The 22,166-nt window shown below is 44.3% G+C and overlaps 1 protein-coding gene and 1 long non-coding RNA gene across 9 annotated transcripts in view; one reads left to right on the top strand and one right to left on the bottom strand.

The window, feature by feature from the left end:
* St6gal1 (beta galactoside alpha 2,6 sialyltransferase 1) overlaps positions 1–22,166 on the bottom strand; it is a 135,622-nt gene that overhangs the window by 25,527 nt on the left and 87,929 nt on the right. For 7 of the 8 annotated variants that reach the window (NM_145933.4, NM_001252505.1, XM_006521873.4 and 4 more), the window contains 3 exons: positions 17,126–17,260; positions 13,146–13,791; positions 6,385–6,482 (listed from right to left, as the gene is read on the bottom strand). In NM_145933.4, the coding sequence (NP_666045.1) occupies positions 6,385–6,482; positions 13,146–13,743 (696 nt within the window). In that variant the 5' untranslated portion in view covers positions 13,744–13,791; positions 17,126–17,260. The remainder of the gene's footprint in view (positions 1–6,384; positions 6,483–13,145; positions 13,792–17,125; positions 17,261–22,166) is intronic. The other variant, XM_006521876.4, reaches the window with a different exon arrangement.
* Positions 8,142–9,003, top strand: Gm30814. The gene is made up of 3 exons (XR_003951863.1): positions 8,142–8,210; positions 8,336–8,461; positions 8,818–9,003. It is a non-coding gene; the product is annotated as a predicted gene, 30814 (long non-coding RNA).

The following is a 22,166-nucleotide window of genomic DNA, read 5'->3' as shown; positions in this document are numbered from 1 at the left end:
ACCAGCCCATATTTTAAGTTTCTAAAATGCTTTATATTAGATGTCGACTAATATGCTCTTTGGGGATTTTTTTTGGTTTTGTTTGTTTGTTTTCATTTTGTTTTGTTTGTTTGGTTGTTTGGTTGGTTTTTTTAAGACAGGGTTTCTTTGTGTAACAGCCCTGGCTGACCTGGAACTCGCTTTGTAGACCAGGCTGGACTCAGATTCACACAGATCTGCCTGCTTCTGCCCTCCAAGTACTGGGATTAAAAATGTCCTCCACCACGGCCCAGTTTATTAATATGTAATCTTCAAATAAATAAGTAATGAATGAATGAATGGCTAACGAATTAGAGCTGCAGCTATCAGCACCAAACAGAGGAACCTAGAATATTCCTATCATGGGATGCAGTAAGTCAGTGACCTAAGCAGTCTGGCAAAGAGACCATGGAATGTCTTCCTAACCAGGGACTATCCAGGCTGACAGAGACTGACCAAAGAATGGACGCCTAGTCTCTTAGTCTGTGCCAACTTTGTTAATCGTTAGCTATTTAGATAAGAGTCACCTAAGGAACTGTGACAATCTGTAATGGTGCGCCATGGAAGGCCTGGGGAAGTAAGTTCCCAGTGTCCCTGTGAACTGTATTTATGACTCAAAGTTTTATTCTGATACTAAAAGAATACCAATTCGGATATTCAGCCCCAAGAGAGGTGGCAGCAGCTGCTGCCCTTGCTGCTGCTATTGGCTGGTTGGAGATATCCTGACAATGAAGATTAGACATGCCCCAAGGAACTTGGTGCCCCAATCAGCAGGAAGTAGTCTAATGATATCAACATCCCCTTCCCCCCTTTACCATCTGCAGTCACAGCTCTCAGTAATAACTACTTATGTCTCTGTCAAATGATTTATATCGGAAAGAAAGGGATGTGAAGTCTATGTAAGTTACAGGGGTCTAAGAAAGCAACTTCTGTGGATGTAAAATATTGTGTAAGTTCTGAAGGCCTTAGGAAGTTATTTAAGATATATGAAAAAAATGAGAGAATACAAAATGTTTCAAATTTCCGTCCCCTTCTATGATGTTGTTGTTATACTAAGATCTCAGAAGTTCAGAGTTCTAACATCGATTAACGGAATTCTGATAAACTGGTAAAGCACGGATTACCATTACTAGTCACAAGCTCAAGATCTGACGTTTCCTTTGGTTGTCTGCTTCTGACCGGGCTAAAACCATCTCGGCTCAATCTGGGTACCCAGCCCTCTGGACAGAGAAGCAAATGTCCATACTTTTTAAGGCAAACCCATCGCTTCTGCTAGCTCATAAGCATGCTTCTACTCTGTTTACAGAATTAGCTGCTTTTTCTACAATGTGGATTTCAGTGCGGATTGTGAACAATGATAACGCTATCAAATCTAAAATTTTTATCTCTTTTTTTAAACTAAAAAAAAAAATCAAAAATACTTCAGGGAGTTGTGGAAGTCGTTCCGTTTTGGATCTACCTCTCACAGATCAAACAGACTCTAGATAAGTACACCCTAGTTGTCTGTGCCTATATCACTCCCTCCCCAACTCAACTCCCCCCCACTTTGGGATTCCTCCCCTAACCACCAGGACTAGGGTCCTGAAAGCTACAAATGTAATATTTTTTTCCTTTAAGTTTCTTGACTTTAACTTCTATCCCTAGTCTATATCTGATTTAGCAGATTTCCACCTTGCTGACAGATACCACCTAGAAATCAGCTGTGGACAAACTGTTCCAAATGACTTCAAGGCCTGGGCTTGCTGGAAGCTGATGCGAACCAGTCCAGTTCCCTTTCTCTTCGGCTGGGTCAGTTAACAAGATGCTTCTGATGAGTGTTCCATTGCCAGAATCTCCTCCCTGCCTATGACTAACATTGAAGGGTGGGATAGCCCAGTGAGATGCCTTTGTTTGTTAGGAACGAGTCTTGGAAGAGAGCACTTGGACTTCCCCTTTCTCTAGTCCCGTACACAAAGTGAGCAATGGCGTGCTGTCTCAGCACAGGCTCTCATGTAACTGGGAGCCAAAGTAAATATTTTCTTGTTCTTAAGATTTATTATCATTTTAAATTGCATCTAGAGGTGTGTGTGCATGAGCACTAGAGCCCTCAGAGCTCAGCGTCTTCTAAGATGACCCTTGTGAGCCACTTGGCATAGATGCTGGGGACCCAACTCGGGTCCTCTACTGGACCAGTGCACACTGCTAACCAGTGAGTCTTCTCTCTAGCCCCAGCATTTTCTCCTTGTAAACTGAATGTCTCATGTATTTGTAGTAATAATAAAACGAAGTCAAATGTCCCGTTATGCTGTTTTAAATGAACTAGTTTTCAATATCTGTCTCCTAAAAGGGTAAAGAGGGGGAGATCTGGGCTTTAAAATCTTTGCCAGAGAGGAAGCTGCTTTTAACAATAAGGAGGAAGTGTAGTGATGACCTTGGCCATCTACTCTGAGCTTTTATCCCTGTGATAACAAACAGCAATTAGCAAGACCTGATCTCTATCTAGACTAATCTAGGACTGTGTACACAGCTGCCGTGTCCTGGAGTTAAGAATGGGAAGTGGGGGCTTATAGATGCTAACAGCACAGATTGACCCAAATTAACCAGTTTCCCATTTAAACCTGAAGCTCTAAGTCACCTAAGACCTATAAGTCCCAAAATAGTGTCATCTCTACTGGTCACAGTGGTGGTCTAGGAGGGAGACAGGCTTGGGGGGGGCTTCCTCCTGGGCACCTCCCCAGAGGCTTCCTTTCTACCTGTGTTGGTTTTTAAATTTACTCAGCTCCATCTCATCTACACCATGAAAAGAATAGAAACGCCAGTGCCCTGCTCCAAGTTACCCTGCATTGTGTAAAACAGTGGTCTATCAGTCTGTGCCATCCTGAGAGAATCCATTCTCAAGGAGGTTTTGACACCATCTTGAGGAGGGAGGATGACTCTGTACCAGTGTGGACATGTCCGGCACCACTCACATGCACAGACTGATGAACGATTTATTCCTGGGAGTAGGAAGGGTGCCACCCTGTCAATTTATCAGAGTGAATTGAGAAGGAAGGGCATAACATAGGTATCTTAAAGGCATATCAGGTAAATCAGACCAGAAAACTTACTGGATACACTAGATCATAGCGAGGCAAACACTTAAAACTACAGTGGCAGTGACCCCCAGCAACCTGTCAGCTGCTGACCACCCTAGTATGCATGTCAAAGGACCAACTGGCAGATCTCGCCATTGTTCTCCAGGGTTCAGCTTGGTTTAGTCCTGCTTTTGATAGTCTAACAGAATTACCATCTACCTACATTCTCTTCTCCCACCCAGACCTGCCCACCTGCCTGTTCATTCATCTTGACCTGCTCCTGCCCTTTTGTCTATACAGCTCCACTAGACTCTATAGCTCAGTTCTGACCCTGAAGCCTAACACTGATATCTTGCCCCTTACATTTCTATCAATTTCCCCGTCGTAGGCCTTCATAAACCTATGAACACCCCTGCAATAGCCATTTAGTTCTTTCAGTCACTCTTCAACCTCTTCACATACACACGTAGATAGATAGATAGATAGATAGATAGATAGATAGATAGATAGATAGATAGATGATATATAAATAGATAGATGAATAGATAGATAGATAGATAGATAGATAGATAGATAGATAGATAGATAGAGATAGGTAGCTATATGATGGATAAATAAATGGATAGATAGTAGATAGATGATAGAAAGATAGATAGATGATAGATAGATAGATAGATAGATAGATAGATAGATAGATAGACAGATATATATTTTGTGTGATATGAAATGTGTGACTTGAAAGTCAATGTTAAAAATTAAGATAAGGATAAAAGAACCCACGTTTGCTCTGGCTAGGGCTGCCAAAGAAAGCAGGAATTACCTGGTAAGTTACTGCCATTGGAACCACTGTAGCTTTGGCTACAGTATGAATTTACTGGCATCCAATAAATCCCAACACTGTGGAAAGCCACTCTTGTAGGCTACTGAACTATAATTATACCATCTTGTTACTGTATTCTTAAGATACTTTCATTGTTAAAATTACCTTCTTCCCTTGGTTCACTTAACAGGCCGATACATTCCTTAGGGACAAAGGTTTTCTGTGTTTGAAATTCCTTTTAGCAGACTTCCTCTTCTCCTACCTCAACTACAAGACATACACTTTGATGAAACTCTGCCTCTGTCTGTTTGTCTTTCTCTGTCTCTGTCTGTCTGTCTGTCTGTCTCTCCATCTCTCTGTCTGTCTGTCTCTCTCTCTCTTTCTCTTGTAAATGCCTACGTGACATCTCTTTACAGATACCTAAATTTGACATAAACCCCAGCTGGAATTGTAGGGCTTTGTCCTCTCTAGCTCAGATTTCCTGTGTCTGGGGCATGAGAAGAAAACCAGTGGAAATATGAAGAGATTTTTAGAGGATGGGATAAAAGATCATAACTAAATATCACATTTTCTAGACGTGTTAATCTGAGCACTCAAAGGCTAGCCTCCTCCCCCTCCACCAGGCAACATGAATCCTGCCTCCTTCCACCTTCAGCCCAGCCCGATAAGGAGACTCTCACATCCTGAGTATCTCTGTCCTGCTGGTTCCTCCCTCAGGCAGGCCTCCATCAGTATCCTTCCGAATCAAGCCCCGCTTTGACATCAAACTCAAGGCCACTTGCATCAGAGAAGTTTGTTAGCCAAACTATTTCTTCACATGCATCTTTTTGATTGCTAAAGAAAGTGATACTGAAACCCCCAAAATGCAGGACTAAGGAGATGATTCAGTTGGTAAAATGCTTGCTGAAGAAAGCACAAGAGCATAACTCCCATCCCTAGCAGCCATGTGAAAGACTGGGCAGATGCATGCTCTTGTAACCTCAGGACTGGGGAGGCAGAGACAGGCAGATCCCTGGGGTCTGCAAGTCAAACTGGCTTAATCCGCAAGCCCCAGTGAGAGAGATCCTGTCTCTACAAAATAATGATAAATCCCTGAGGCCGAATAGCAGAGACCCTGGAAGTAGGAGGACACTGGAGATACCGCCAGGATAGAAAATAACTTCTGTTTTTAAATTAAAATAATAACACAGAGGTTTAAAACTGGGCATGGTGACTCCTTCGGATGACTCTCAGTACTTGAGAGAGGGGAAGAGGAGAGCAGAGGTCAAGGCTAGTCTGGACAATAATGCAAGATGCTGCTCCCCCCCCCCCCAAAAAAAAAGACTGGGAGGGGACGGGACAAGAAATAAGTTCGCACGCACAGAAGTTGTGTTCCTTGACCTCACCTCTTACAACCGTGGGCCTCAGACGCAAAGAACACTGTACAGGAAGAAGGGCAGAGTTCCAGCAGCTGGAAGCTCCAGCGAGTCCGAAAAGAAAGAGAAAGGAATAAAGACACGGAGCCCTGCTGCTGGAAAGGAAGACGCCACAACACTAGCACAGTTCTGGTGGACTATTCTGATCGATTCCAGGCCCTATAGCCGTAAGAGGCAGACTGAAATAGTAGAGAGGTTATACATCCACAGAGGATCATCTAAGGCAACTGTGTCTGCTGAGGGAAGAGCAAACATCACTGCTAATAGTGGGGTTAATACATTGGCAGTCTTAGTACAGAACTTGTCTATCATCTGTCTATCCCCCCCCTCTCTCTGTGTGTGTGTGTGTGTGTGTGTGTGTGTGTGTCTGTCTGTCTGTCTGTCTATTTATCTATCTTTATATGGAGTCTTAATCCTGTCTCAGTCTCGCAGTGGCTGGGACTATCATGCACACCACTGTGCCTGGCTACCATGCAGTTGGGGCTATTTGCATAAATCCAGTTTGGTTTTTTCCCACTAAATTAACTAACAGAACTTTTTGGCAAGAACAAATCTAACATTCCTATTAGTATTGAGAAAGCAACATGTCTACTACTACCTTAGAGAAGGATTAGAAAATTCATCAAGTAATGCGTAGATTCTAGTACATCATAGACTTCTATGGCACTGATGTTGTGCCCTACACTTGGGCAGTGTTTTAGGGCCCACCTCAAGCTCTGTACCATCTTTGCTTACTTATCACAACACTTCTCTTTCTCCCCTGGATGTCCTGTGATCTGCTGGTCTCTTGTCTAAAAATTATAGGCACAACTGCATGGTTACAAGAGAAAGTAAAACCCTGTTCCCCTCAACCCTAGGCAGCTCCGTTGTGTATACTCTTCACGTGGAGAGGACCTTATGGACAACACATCACAAGGTTGGCCATGGAATCACTGGCCCTTCTTCAGGGACATCTCTGGGACTCGGAAAGTCAAGAAACGTAATCAACCTGGCAGCTTTGATGTGGACAGGCTCAACACTAGGGCCCACACCGGAGTCATCTTCCTCTGATGTGCTCTCTGCAGAAAAGAATCCTTACCTGAGAGTTCACTAGGCGGATGGTAGTTTTTGTGCCCACATCCTGTTGGAAGTTGTCTGTAGGTGCCCCATTAAACCTCAGGACCGCATCATGATTATCTGTAAGCCACAGGAAATGGAAAATGGGGGTGAGTGCTGGCAATGTGCAGGAAGAGAGACAGGAAAAAGGAAGGCAGAGAGAAGATAAAAAATACACGGTACACAAGGGTTAGTATAACGTGAGTGTGGTACCCAGCCCAGTGAAGTTCATGAAGGTGATCACAGGTCTGTTGGCCACTACAAGAGACAAGATGTCCATTAGTTGTGAAGTCCATCTAGTGGCACCAGTGTGCACTGACACAACAGAAAAAAGAACAGGGCCAACAGGCTTATTATAGCAGAGTCCTTTCTCAGTTATTAATGGAATAAACCACACATTCACTAGGTATCACCAATAGAACATATTTTTAGCCCTGCCAGATCATGTTGATTATGTATCATATGTCCAATGTCATCACTGCACTTTGAAACCTGTACAATGCTTAGCACATAGAAGTGATTCACTATGTCACTGAAGACAGCCTTGAAGTATCTGTTCCATTTAGGAATCAGAGGCTCGTAGGAGGTCCCAAATCTGGCACAGCAGAAATGGAACAGGTCATAGTGTCACTTAAATTCCCAAACTGTGGGGGTTTTTTTCATTGTTTCTTTTGAGTAAGTACTTTGTTAGAAGTGATATACTTTATTAGCTGCTACAATGGTTTGTAGATGCTTGGCCCAGGGAGTGGCACTATTAGGAAGTGTGGCCTTCTTGGAGTATTTGCATCACTGTAGGCATGGGATTTAAGACCCTGATCCTAGCTCCCTGGAAGCCAATCTTCTCCTGTTTGCCTCAGAACAAGATGTAGAGCTCTCAGCTCCTCCTATACCATGTTGCCTGGATGCTGCCGTGTTCCCCCATCGATGATAACGGACTGAACCTCTGAACCTGTAAGCGAGCCCGAAGTAAATGTCGTCCTTGGCCTGTGTCTGCTCACAGGAATGGAAACCCTAACTAAGACAACTCAGGTAAAGGCCAGACCTAACGTCTCAAAACCACACAACTACTTCCTGGTCCCTATGGGTTTTTTTAAGCATAATTAGCAAGATCTGCACAAGTTTTTGAACCCTAACACTGACCAATCTGATGGAGGTGAGACACGATGGTACCATCTCAACCCCAAACTTCAGAGATTCTGTGAAGCTCACCCCAACCCCACTTGCTCAAACAAACAGAGTTCACCAGCAAAATCTGTATCAGATTAGAGACCATCTATCATCCATGAAGATTTGTTTAGGGCTGTTCAATAGCCACACAGATAAGTTAGGAAGAATAGAAAGCATTTGGCTCCATACAAAATGACCCGTAAAGGGGGTGGGGGGGGGTGCCTGCAGAATTAAGCCATGAACACCTTCCTCTTTATTTCAGTTCTGTAAATATTATTCTAAATGGCAGGAATCCAGATACCTTATTCACAGAACTACAGTACAAAATTCCTGGACAGTCTGCCTTTGGAAATCCTATCAGCTTCCACGCTGCACTCTGCAGGGAGGGCAGCAGGTCCACCCTTACACAACATGGAACTGCAATAAGTTTCTCAGAACTAGGCACAGGCTTCAAGAGTGGAAAAACCACAGGTAAAACAATGGGCCTGTCAGAAACCGCACGTAGGCAACGTTCCCAGCCTCGGGTTCCAGGAACCATGAGAGTGCTGGGTACATGGATGAGTTTGAGGAAATCAGACTAGCACCCAGGGCTGCAGGGCACTCTTCCTACAAACTCACATAATCCAAATCGTCAACTCCCAGGTACCAGAGGCGGGTGGGAAGTGGGGAGAGGAGCTTGGGGAAAATGGAGACTCCCCATTATAGTAAGGTTTGGATAAGTCCTTGATGTTGCTCATTACAAAAATAATGATCATTTCTTCATGCAGAAAAATACTGGTTGAAGACTATGTTATGCCAGGCACAGTTCTGGGCACCAGAGACAATGATGTGGGGCAGAAAAGACAAGGCCCCTCCCCATGAAGACACTGTGTTTTACTGCATGGATCAAAGAGGTATACATAGGAATTCTTGCATAATGGGAGACTATGATTAGTATCGAGAGAGACACTCAAGAACTCTCCTTTTTATAGTATGGCAGAACAGAGCCAAGACCCAATAGACAGTCAGACACAGACAGGTAGAGGAGTCCCTCCTAACAGAAAGCATAGAAAGTACTCGGTGCAAATTAGGTGGGGAACTGGCCAGGGCAGCAGTGTCTCAGCCTTCCTAAAACTTCGACCTTTTAATACAGTTCCTCATGTTGTGGTGGCCCCAAACCATAGAATTATTTTCATTGCTACTTCTTAACTGAGATTTTACTACTGTTATGAATGGTAATGTAAATATCTATGTTCTATGATGGTCTTAGGGGACTTCTGTGAAAGGTCTGCTCAACCCAAAGGGGGTTAGAACCACGGTACAACAGAAGGGGAAATGAAGAGAAGAAAAAGAGGCACTCAGTCAGGTCGGCATGGATCAGCACAGAACCGTGGAGACCTGAGCATGAAGTCTGGATTGATTAAAGAACAAAACAAAACAAAAACAAAGACCAAAATCTAAAGTCTTTATGTGGTCTGTCACCTGTCACCCTGACTCCAGGCGATACCTCTGGCTTAACTCCATGCCCTCCTCCACCCAGTGGCCCCACATCCTCTTCCTGCATCCTTCATTCCTTGCTTTTGCCTCAGGTGCTGTTTTCTCTCCCTCCAGGGAAGAAGGAACTGACACGGGCAAGTTCACCCAGAGGCCACTATCATTCTGAGACACAAGAGAACAGGGCTACCTACAACCCCCTACTCTGCCTACAACCAGTTATGCAATTCTCTTGGGCCCCCACAGTTAGCTCCTGGGGACTGCAAGTGAGGGGGGGGGGCGCAGCAGGTGCTGCACAGGACAAAGCCAGTAAGCACCAGCTTGTAGGGGGAGGGGCACATAGCTCAAGAGCTATAAAGAGTGTATGGCTCCTAGTTTTCTTTAGGGGTGTAGCCCCTAGTGGGTAGACCAAGCTGCAGTGGATAGCCCCACACCTATGAACAGCACACACTGGATTCGGGAAGTTGTTAAAATATAAAGAACACAAGAAGTTCCGAGGAGCCAGAGGTGGATCTGGGACAAGCTCTGTGTGTGTATGTGTGGTGGGGGGCAGAGGGAGAAGGGGGGAGAGGGGAGGGGAGAGAGAGAGGGGGAGGGAGAAGGGGAGAGAGAGAGAATAGGCACAAAATAGACTGTATGTGCATGTAAGAAGTTCTCAAAGAATGAACAAAAATATTAGTTTTGAAACTCAGGGGCTGGAGAGATGACTCAGCAGTTAAGAACACTGGCCACTCTTCCAGAAGCCCCAGGTTCAATTTCCAGCACCCACAAGGCAATTCACAACTCTGTATGTAACTCCAGTTCCAGAGGTCTGATATCCTCCGTGGGCACTATACATGCTCATACTACATACTCATGCATGCAGGCAAAACTCCCATTTTAAAAGAGGAAAGCGGTTAGGCCAAGCACACAGTGAGTGTATCATTCTTATTGGTGATGGTATGTTAAAAATATGCTATAGTTTGAAAATAAAACCCTCAACTTATCTACATAGCTTATATACATATGCATGCTATTAATTTTTAAAGGCCCTAATGATCATGGAGCCACCAGAGCCTGATGTGTGGGACTATTAGAGGCACAGGGCATTATGGATGTCTTGTTATACATAGAAAAACAGCCACCAAGGTTCTGCACATGAGTTGGCTTTGCAACCCAATTCATGAATGAACTCAAACTTTAAAAAAAAAAATTTTTTTTTCTTTTAATTATAAAGCACATGAAAATGAATCTGTAGCTCCAGTTTACAAAGAGATATGGATCTGCCTTAATCTTGGACACAAGTTTAGCCAGACAATAACTTGATAGAAAGAGCTAGAGGTTATCTAGTATGGACCATCCCAACACCACTATTCTATTGCAGATGCAGAGAAGAAACAAAAAAGGAAAGAAAATGAATTCTATAATGGATGATGGAAATCAATCGCATTTAGTTTCTAGAAAGGAAAAAAAAATCCTAAAAACCAAAGCTGGGGTGGTACTGGCCATTTTGTGAGCCCCATTAGGGTCCCTGCTGACACAGAGAGACAGAAAATGTGATCTCACCTCCTTCTGGTCTAGAGAGTTCAATTTGGGTCTGCATTCCTTCTTTGAAAGCTTATGCCTGGTTTTAGGCCATCCTCCCTGGCAGTCACCAGGAGAGAATTAAAAGCAGTGACGTCACCCTCCCAGGACCCCAGCCTGACAGCAAGGCTTTCTCCACAGGCAGAGTTCTCTCAAAATAACAAAAAGAAGTGGCAAAGCTCTCAGTTGCAAGTCTGCCAATATGAACGGCCCCTGGCTCTATCGTAGCTGCTAGGGGTTTTAAGAATAGCAAACTGGTGCTTTTGACATGGGGCCTCTTACAGTTAGAGAGCACTCTGGGGATCAGGTGTACTGTTAGAAAAAAAACACAGACAGATTTGCAAACACCTACTCTGTCTGGGTCGCTTTGCAGGCAACTTCAAGGATTCATGAAACACCTGAAATTAGCCTAAAGCTGCCCCAGTTTAAGAATTGCACCTGGAGTGCCTTCAAAGGTCCGTCAGGCAAAAGTTCTTACTGACCAAGTCTGGTAACCTGAGTTTGATCTACACAATCCACACAAAGGTGGCAGGTTAGAACCAACTCAATAGAGTTGTCTTCTGACCTCCATGCCCATACCCAGCACATATACACATGTATACATACACACATAACACACAAACGACACACACCTCACATACATGTACATGCAAACATGCACACTCACACACAGACACACACACACACACGTGTATATACAGACACACACCAAATACTGCTGATTTAATATGGTTTTAAGAGAATTAGCCAAGTGAGACTAAAAGGAATTCGCAGAGAATTAGCCAAGTGAGACTTAAAGGAATTCGCATGTATCAGAACTAGTACGAGGGAGGCAGTTCAAGGGCAAAATGCAAGCTTAAGAGCAGGAAGCCAGTCTCTCAAAACCCACCTGAAGCCACACATGGTGGCTTGCACTTGTAATTGCAGCACTCCTGCAGGAGATGGGAGACTGAGACAGCAGAGTCCCCAGGAGCTCACAGGCCATCTAGCCTGGTGTACCCAGCAAGGGCAAAAAACAAAGAGTCCCTGCCTGAATACAAGGTGAAGGTGACAGCCAGTGTCTAAGGCTGACCTCTGTGACGCGTGGCTGCCCACCTTCCACAGGACTAGAAACAAACAGAAGCTTAGACCCTGAAAACAAGTCCAGTTCTATGCCTCAAGTATTTTCAAATATCACAGTGGACAGCAGTTTTGCTTTTGGCACCACTACAACTCTTTTTTCTTCTCTCTCTTTCTTTCTCTCTCTCTTTCTTTCTCTCTCTCTCTTTCTTTCTCTCTCTTCCTTCCTTCCTTTCTTTCTTTCTTTCTTTCTTTCTTTCTTTCTTTCTTTCTTTCTTCCTTCCTTCCTTCCTTCCTTCCTTCCTTCCTTCCTTAAATGAAACACTCCATAGAATACTGGTGGCACATGACTTTTGTCCCAGCACTGGGGAGGCAGAGACAGGTGGATCCCTGAGTTCAAGGCCAGCCTGGTCTACAGAGCAAGTTCCAGGACAGCCAGGGCTGCACAGAGCAACCCTGTCTAGAAAAAAGAAAATAAAACAAAAGTGAAAGAGAAAGAGAAGGGAGGGAGGGGGAAGAGAGGGAGGGAGGGATGGAAGATATTCTAATAACCACAACTCAGTGTGTGTGTGTGTTGGGGAGTGGGGGGAGATAGGTGAGGAGCCATTAACACCTGATAGCTTCTGGGTGAAGGTCAGTTTTCTCAAGGACTGTGGGACCTGGGAGGCTGATTGTGTTACAGCAGAATACTGCACACAGCCATGTGCATGCAGGCAGCATTAATTTGACACAGCAGGTTATTTTTTAAAAGGCATAAAGTTGGAAAGGGATGTTGTGGGAAAAAAATCTAGGAGGGAGAAGGAGGGAGTGTGTTGAATGCTGTTAAAATATACTATATACACGTGTGAAATTCTCAAAGAATCAATTCTTAAAATTATATTAAAAGAAAAACCACTTAAGCCTGAGTCCCGTCTTTTTAGACATCCTTGGGGGCATTTTTCACTCCAGGAAAGACATCGGAAAACATTGGACTGGGACAACTCTGCCATCTGTAAAGCTATGCTTAGGCTCTGTTCTAGGGCCTTGAAATTCCCCAGTCAATCCTCGGACGACCATCGGCCGCTCAGAGAACAGCTGTACTAGCTGGTTTTGTGTGTCAGGTTGACTCAAGCTAGAGTCATGAGGAGAGGGAGGAAATGTCTCCATGAGATCCAGCTGCAAGGCACTTAAAATTGCAAGACAATTTCAATCCGTGATCAATGGGGGAGGGCCCAGCCCACTGTGGTCAGGGCCACTCCTGGGTTTGATAGTCCTGGGTTCTATAGCAAAGCAGGCTGAGCAAGCCAGTAAGCAGCACCCCTCCATGGCCTCTGTATCAGCTCCTGCCTCCAGGTTCCAGACCTGTTTGTGTTCCTGTCCTAACTTTCTTCTGGTGGTAAACAATGTAAGAGTGGGAGCCAAATAAACCCTTTCCTCCCCAACTTCCTCTTTTGGAGATGGTGTTTTGTTGAAGCAATAGAAACCCTTAACAAAGATACATACCAATCTCTCGACCCAGCTGGGAGTTCTTCAGAGATCCTGCAGAAGACACGACGGCACACTTATGCCAAGGCCCAGCCTTGGTTCTGAAGTTCTCCTTGGGCAGGTAACCCTCCCATTCAGTGGTGTTGAAGGGAAAATCTGTGGCCTCTATCATAGACACATTCACGTGGTCTCGAAGGTGGCAGCGCAGCGCCTCTACGCTGAACTTGACTCCTGGTCCCGGCCCCTTGTAGGACACTTTATATTTATTCATGTTCAGATAGTTCCTCCAGATCTTCAGCAGCCTGGGGTTAAGTTTTGAGTATGTGGAGTCCTTGTCCCACACCTGCAAGGAGGGCTGTGGCTTGACCTTGGCTGTGACCCTGGGGTAACTGAGGATCTGAACGCCTTCCTTAGGGTCTTGTTTGCTGTTTGAGAACACAGCCTGGGGAGCAGGCCCCACGGCCACTTTCTCCTGGCTCTTCGGCATCTGGAATACCTTGGCTTGCAATGTAAGAGCCTCATAGTCGCTCCCTTTCTTCCACACGCAGATGATGGCAAACAGGAGAAAGACCAGGACAAAGCAGCTGAACTTTCTCTTCAAGTTGGTATGAATCATAATGAATGGTACGGGCAGGAGAGCCACTGATCGGAGCAGGAACCAAGCCTATAAAAACACACACACACACACAGAGCAAGGGGAAGAAAGATGAGGGTGAGTATATTCCAAAGTATTGGGCAGGGGAGTGATGGGTCAAGCGAAGAATCAAGCATAAGGTCTAGCACAAAAACGCTTGAAGTCCCTCCATGGCTGCCTCGAACCAACTCTGCAGCCTTGAGCAAGCCACAGCGGGGAAACAAGCCTTAGTTTGGACTTTGACTGTAGGCAGCATTCCTCTGAACATCTCATTGAGTCGTGAAAATTTATGCATCTTTCCACCCTATGTGCACCATGACTCAGCTTCTACCACTCTCTGCTCCAGCTCACTCCAAAATCTTAGACCAGAGGGAACCTTAAACACCATAGCCCATGCTCTCTGTAGAACAAAGGCACGTAGACTTGAAAGCAACAGTAAAAAGGAAACAGGCTGACTGGTCTATACACAGAGTCTCTTAAATCCTACATCAGCTAAAAGAGCCAGAGAAGTCCCATGCACCTGTTTTGCATCCCATGCATCCAGTTCTATGTGGGCTATAATCCAGGACTTCTAGATCAAAGGTTAGCCCCACAGTCCACCATTCAGTGTACAGGAGAAGCTAGATCGTTTTATTAACAGTAGAGAGGAAATCTTGGTAAGATAGCTAGGATGGCCCTTCATATCTGGGCCCTTCATGCCTTTGCTTTCTCAGAATCCACTGAGTAACAAAGCAGAAGATAGAAACAAACGCTCTGTACAAACAAGGTCTGTATCCTTTGAAAACACTGGATTCTTTCCTCTCCCGAGTTTACTCACCAGGATGACTCAAAGCAACTGCCCCTGGGGCTTTGCTCACCCAGTGAGTGAGTCTGAAGTCCTTTCCTACCAAGCTTGTTCCCAAGGATGTCTGAGATAAATCAGTAGGAGTTCTAGACTGGAAATTTCATGAATCCTGGGGTCTCGATTCCATTCTTGCTGAGTATCTATAGAACAGTCATCTCTGCCCATTTCATCTGTGCCAAATTGGGAGTGTTAAATAAAAGGATGTGCTCGCCAGCTGGAACTCGGTGAAAGCAACGGCTGGGGAGTTGTTCTGAGCAAAGAAAGGAGGAGAGCCCTTTAGCAAGAGGGCCTTGTCAGGAGTGATGTGGGTGACCGAAAATGGAATGGATGATATTTTGGAAGGGATGTGACATACACATATGGACAGGAATTCGGATTCAATGTCATGAAGTAGGAGGTGGAGGGCTTGTTACATCACAGGAGAACAAATTAATTAAATATCCCCCGGACAGGTCACTATCACTGACCACATGACCTTGTGACACTGTATCCACATCCTCTCACCAAATATAAACACTACAAAGTAAGCTTTCACAACTGTGTTAGAATGACGGGAGTGAGGCTTAGCAAGTCTTCAATGTCACGGAGTCACCACACCACCAGGTGAAATCAGGATTCCAATCCAGGTTAGCCTGTATCTAATGGTTTGTTTATAGCAGTGGTTCGCAATCTGTGAGTCTCAACCCCTCTGAGGGTCATATCATATCAAAATATCCTAAATATTAGATATTTACATTCCTAACAGTAGCAAAATCACAGCTATAAATTAGCAATGAAGTAATTTTATGGTTGAGGGTCACCACAACATGAGAAACTGTATTAAAGGGTCACAGCTTCAGGAAGATTGGAAACAAACAAACAAACAAAACACCACTGGTTTATAGTCTTTGCATTGAAGGATAGAAAATTTGAATCGGGGTTAATAAATAGTAAGTGGTGACCATCAGAACTCAGAAATCAGAGAGCCCAGAGATGAAACTCGCACTCAGAGCAAAGTGTCCTCCGCCAGTCACCCTTGGTGGGCACCACTGACCAGGGGCTCTTACATGTTATAAAATCCAGTGCAGTGTTTTAAAATAAACAGTGAAGCTCCCATAAGCTCCATGTGCAGGTTTGAGAAACACATGGAACTGTGAACTTGAGTGAGTGACATGGACATGGCGTTTGTGAATGAGCAGCTGGAAGGTGGCTTGCAAGTCTGGAGGAGAGGTGATGCCAGCAAAGGCTCCTTCTCAGAGAAGCATGGCACTGCCTTTCCTGGGATGCTTAGGGAAAAGCAGCTTCCACGGATGACCTCAAGGACAGTCTCAGAGCCCTCAGCTAGCCTGGGTCTTCATGGCTGTCACAACCTTTCTTGGTTGTCAACTTGACTATATCTGGAATTAAGTACAGTCCGGACATGGAGGGCACACCTGTGATCTGGATCCTTCTATGACACTGAAGCCTACTTATACATATACAGAAGAACACCTGAGACACCCAGCCTCGGGGACCGAGCAACTACTAGACTTGAATTTTCCATGCACAGTTGGCCATTGTTGGATTAGTTGGATTGCAGCCTGTAAGTCATTCCAAAAAATTCCCTTTTTATACATATATAGAAGAGATTCATTCCATATGTTCTCTGACTCTAGAGAACCCTGAATAATAAAATGGCCTTAACACACTCATCTGGAACCTTCCATCAGGGCTTGTGTGGTCCCTCCAAAATTGCCATCACCTAAGATCGGCTTGGGTTTCCAGTCACAGCCATCAGAGCCGAAGGGCCTATTCTCACCTGCCTAGCTCTTTGAGCAAGAAAGACACCAAAGAAGGCCACACCTAATACCTACCTCAGGGAAAAGAGGAGCGACCTGTGAATTTTCGTATCACCAGACTTATTTTGTAAAGCTTCCAGGTTTTGTAACTGATGCCTTTGACTTTTACCACAATTGTTACTTGTTAGCAACCAGTGTTTAGCCCTTATGCCAACAGAGCATGCTTCCTTGTATCCTTTCTCTACAATAAAAAAAATTGGCCCCAGAACCGAATCTGGAACATGGTCAGGCTCAGTAAAGGGTTATGAAGCTGAAGAAACTGTATCAATAAATGTAATACCTGGAAGAGACTTACAGAAAAAGAACACTACAGTCCTGAACATTACCACCCACAGAGACCATGCCAACACTAGACAAACACTAAAGAGTGCCTCTATAAATAAGAAGTTCTGCCTTCCTACGCCTTGAAGCATGTTTAACGTCAAATGTCAAAGGTATATAAACATTCTCATAGAAGGCTATCAATTATAGAACACTCCAGACTTTCTATCTGCAGCTTACAGAGATGGACAAGCCTGTCCTCCACACTATCTTGGCCCTCCCTAAACAAGCATTTAGCAGACTAGGAAAGGAAAGAAGAGAGAAAGCAGAGAGGCTGTGGTGAGACAGTGGGGAGTGGAGCCCTTGCCAGCACAGTCTGGCCCCTGTCTTTTTACTCGGGATTGTCTCCCTCTACTTTCTCAGGTCTCTAGGAGCTTGTTACCTGCTTCTGGCTAATCCTTCTGGGGCTTGGGCCCTCCAGGTCCTCAGGAGCCAGCACTGTTCTCCATGGGAAAGAGGTTTACTTTACTAGGTCTGGAGGCCAAGGCTCATTTTTCACAGGATGATCAAAAACCATCTGAAATACAAATAAAGGAGGCAGTCAGACTATTTTTCTAGCAGAGTGGTGTTAAACATTAACAGGATAGAGGGGCGCTTTTGTAAACGCGGGCATATCCGGGGAAGAACTAAAGGCTAATCATACATGAAATATTCAAGATCTATGAGCAATCCAGACAGCTTAGAGAAAGATTCCTAAGAATGTTCTAGAAAGAGGAGGTGGGCATGACAAAACCCTCCGGGAAGGAACGGGAGATTAGTCTCCCCTAAAGAATAAAGAGCATGAGGGTTCACTGCCTACCCCACCCCAAAAAAACCTCTAGATGCATTTTTAAAAATTATTTATTTGTACAAAATATTTAATGATATGGGGAAGTTTGAGTCATGTATTTTTAACATGGGTTACAGAACTGCAAAACTACTTAAATTCAGAAACAAAACTTTAAAAAGTACTAGGAAGAAAGTGGTACCTAGGGTGGTAGAATGAGTGACAGCTCCATCTTTGATGTTTTAGATGCTCTGAACAAACAATGGCTAGATTAAACAAGAATTATTCTTTGAGATTAAAAAAAAAAAAAGGATAACCATGGGATATACTTCAGTGGCAGAGTATCTGTATGGTAAGCACGTGGCCCTGGGCTTGACCAACCCCAGGCCAGCAAAAAGTAAAAGCCAAGCTTTATATAGCTAGCATAGCATATATCACATTTTTTAAAAGACAAAACCAGAATTCACTCTATATTTATCCTTTCCAGTTTTGATGCTATATAAAAAATACCAAAGGGAAAGCTAAATGAATTTTTAATTGCAAGATAATTTAAATTTCCATACAATGAAAGATAAAATAAAAAGGGAAACAGTCATTGTGTAAGGCTCAGCAGTTAACAGCACTTGCACCTATGGGTGCTAGGAACCAGTCTATGGTTCTATTCCCAGGGGATCTAACACCCTCTTTTGGCCTCTGTGGGTACTACACACACACACACACACACACACACACACACACACACACACACACACGACAAATGCCCCACAATTCCAGTTATCTCTCCCAATACTCTCAACCTGTCTCTCTCACTCCTCCACCAGGCCCATCCCCCACCTGATCCCTCCTGTTTCCATCCTTCCTGACCACAGTCTACGCACAAAATGTATTCTATATCCCCTTCCCTGGGAGATCCATGTGTCCCACGTCCCTCCTTGAGCCTTAAGGTTGACCTTAAGGAAGACCTTCAAGGAGCAACTAGAACATTAAAATAATGACTTACAGACTAGACAGCACACAGCAATCTTCAAAACAGTCTTCTACATTGCCAGGCAGGTCACAGTAAAGCTGTCAGACGACTGAAGGGCAAATACATACTTTTGCCCCTTCTAGAAATTACTTAAGCTCTAGGATCCTGTGACTATTGATCAAACTGCCAAAACTCTAGGGCTGAATAAGCAGTTGAAAATGAGGAGCTACCTATTTCAGTCTCCTGTCCTGTGAAATGAGTCCCCGCCTTCTCTAACTGTGGAGACTGAACGAGCATTACTGCAGAAAAAAACCGTGAATGCTATAAAGCAATAATATATATAAAGAAAACGGGTTCTATTCAAGCCTATTTATAATGGTAAAAATCTACTGACTTAACTTCCAAATACCCCTTGACGTTACATCCACTTGAATGAATACTATGAATAATATTGTGAATCATATGAATACATACATATGATCATTTGTTGCTATAGAGAAGAAAACACTAAATATTTTAATGGAAACCTAGTACATGTTATCTGTACACATGTGATTGCAAGTACAAGTGAAGCATGTTCAAGTGTCATGCCTGGAAAGTTGCTGAAGAACTGGTGTTCTATGATGATGGTGGTGGTGGTGATGATGATGATGATGGTGATGATGATGATGATAGTTGGGTAACTAAGGCAAACTCTTGAGGACAATATTGAAAAAACACTTCATCCTATGCAATCAACTGGCTGCATAATATCGAGCTGGCCTTGAAACCTATCTCAAGATATTCTCAACCAGGGAAAAGCAGTATGCAATCCTGTCACAGAGGACTAGCCACAACAAAGATGACGGCATACCCAAAGGGTTTACTGTGGTATCCTGATAACCAGTTTTGTCAGCAAAATGGAGAAGATGCTCCATTGAAGGCCACAGGCTCTATCTGAAAGAACCATTTCTTTCATGAGCAGGAGCAAGACGGAAGCAAATGTGGAAAACCTCCCTTTGTCCTTTACTGAAATGGTTCGGGGCCAGGGTCGGAGATTTAGCTCAGCGGTAGAGTGTTTGCTTAACAAGACCAAAGCCCTTCGTTCAGTCCTCAGCTCAGGAAGAGGGAGAAAGCAGTTCAGAGCTTCCTTTACTAATTCAGAGGGGAACTGGGTTTGGAACGGCCTCCTGGGAGAGCCAGAAAATGTCTCTGACAGCTCCCCGTCTACTTCCTTTGTGGTATTAGCATTCACCGATGTATGTGCATCCTCCTTGTCAGCCTTCTTTACTGCAATTGTCAGTGAGGAACCCCAGACACATAGTAGGAACAACAGTAAGTATTTGCTGAATGAAGCAGTTGTTTAAACATTCTGCTATTTTAGGCGTTGCTGATGAAAGACGCTCTTTCATAACCCCCTCAGAGAGCACTGACCCTTAAATGAACTTCTTGCCTGCTGATGAACGTTCCCTGCTGTTTCTTAAGACGCAAACTGTTGGGACATGAGATTTTTAATGAGTAACACCCCCAGACATGAGGAGAAGTCACTGACCCCCAGCTCTTCCTTCCCCCTGTCAACTGCATTTCCTCAGAAATCTTGCCTCCCAGGAGGATTAAAAACCATGCTAAACAGGGTCCCCAATGGAAGAGCTAGAGAAAAGACCCAAGGAGCCGAAGGGGTTTGCAGCCCCATAGGAGGAACAACAATATGAACTAACCAGTACCCCCAGAGCTCTCTGGGACTAAACCACCAACCAAAGAAAACACATGGTGGGACTCATGGCTCCAGCTGCACATGTAGCAGAGAATGGCCTAGTCGGCCATAAATGGGAAGAGAGGCCTTGGTCCTGTGAAGGTTCTATGTACCAATGTAGGGGTATGCCAGGGCTAGGAAGCAGAAGTGGGTGGGTTGGTGAGCAGGGGAAGGTGGAAAGGGGAGGGAATTTTCAGAGGGGAAACTAGGAAAGGGGATAAACATTTGAAATGTAAATAAAGAAAATATCTAATAGAAAAAAAAAAAAAAAAACCAAGCCGGGCGTGGTGGTGCACGCCTTTAATCCCAGCACTCGGGAGGCAGAGGCAGGCGGATTTCTGAGTTCGAGGCCAGCCTGGTCTACAAAGTGAGCTCCAGGACAGCCAGGGCTATACAGAGAAACCCTGTCTCGAAAAAACCAAAAAAAAAAAACAAAAAACAAAAAACAAACAAACAAACAAAAAACATGCTTAACTGGATTCCAAAAGTGAACCAGTTGAAGCTGTCTATCTAGATCTACCATGGGTCAGAAGGGTCCTCTAAAGGTCTGGTGATCTTCTGAGACCAGGACCCTCGGTTCAGGATGACAAACTATCAACTCTAATGACATCGGCAAACGTCCAGTCCTGCGAATGGGATTTGGTTTTGGCCTGATCTGGGGAGCCGCCTGTGCTCTGCTTCTCATCAGTCACACGATTTTGGCTAACGCAAAGCCCCAAGACTCAGGAACTCACTGGAAAGTGGGGACGATGACTGAGCCTTTATCCCAGACTCATTTATAAACCAAGTAAGAAGAGATGCCTCAAAGGGCTGTAATAGCCTCTGTGGTAAGTGCTATGCACAGCACTTCATTGACATCATCACTACCTCTACTCTGTGGAGGCCAATACTATCCCAGTGTTTCAAATGAGGAAACAGACAAGACAAGAAAATTTATCCAGGGAACTCAGGGAGAGCTCTCAATGATCCAGACACTTTTGAGCCAATAGCTTTCCTATTGTGGAGACTTTCATCTTTCGTGTGGGCCACACTTACTTCACTTTTTCTAAACCAACTCTAACTTTGTAGATTCCCTCATTCTCACAGAGATCAATGTGATTCTAATGTGCATATTCAAGCCCTCTTCAAACTATGTGACATTCCCCTGATTGCAGATCTATTCCAACCACATAAAAAACTTCTTCCTTTCAGATAAAAACGGATGATCCCTTCATCTAGCTAGACTCCTCCAGCCCATGACTAAGAAATTGTCAACCATAGTATTACTACTACTACTACTATTATAATTATTTTGTTTTGCTTGAGACATGATTTCTGTATGCAACTCTGGCTGTCCTGAAACTCATTCTATAGACCAGGCTGGCCTCAAACTCAAGTGATCTACCTGCCTCTGCTTCCCAAGTGCTGGGATTAAAGCCATGTACCACCACCGCCTGATTCGCTCAGTCATTTTTAATGAAAGAATACATTGGCTCTGATACCACCCTACCCTGCTTCATCCCTGTCAATTGCTAGCATCCCCTTTAGAGCTGTACTTTGAAGATGTGAGTTCAAGCTATACCTTGAATCTGTGAGTTACTCATGACGATGCAAGATTACCACCTCTAGTAACACATAGCTGTGCAAGCAGCCATGTCTCTTGTTTAGAAAGACTTTTAACATGAAAGGCAATCACTTTCCTTGTAAAAATATACTAATGCCTTAAGTGCTGCTCCCCGAGCCGTACGGACTCAGAATGAGAAACCCTCACACCTGCTCAGCACTTAGACCGAAAGGCTGTGGGGAAACCCTGGTGTGTATCAACTCATCTCATTCCTGCAACCAATGCTCCACGCAGTCTCCGCCATTGACCTCTGCATCCCATTGGCTGTGGGCATTTCCTCTCTAGTCCAGAAAAACGATGATGTTCCCCTTCAGTCCCAAACAATTTTGCTCCTGGATCACTGTCATTTCCTCTA

The sequence above is a fragment of the Mus musculus genome, chromosome 16 (assembly GCF_000001635.26).
Source record: "Mus musculus strain C57BL/6J chromosome 16, GRCm38.p6 C57BL/6J".
NCBI classification, from domain to species: domain Eukaryota; kingdom Metazoa; phylum Chordata; class Mammalia; order Rodentia; family Muridae; genus Mus; species Mus musculus.
This window is presented reverse-complemented; position numbering and strand designations above follow the sequence as displayed.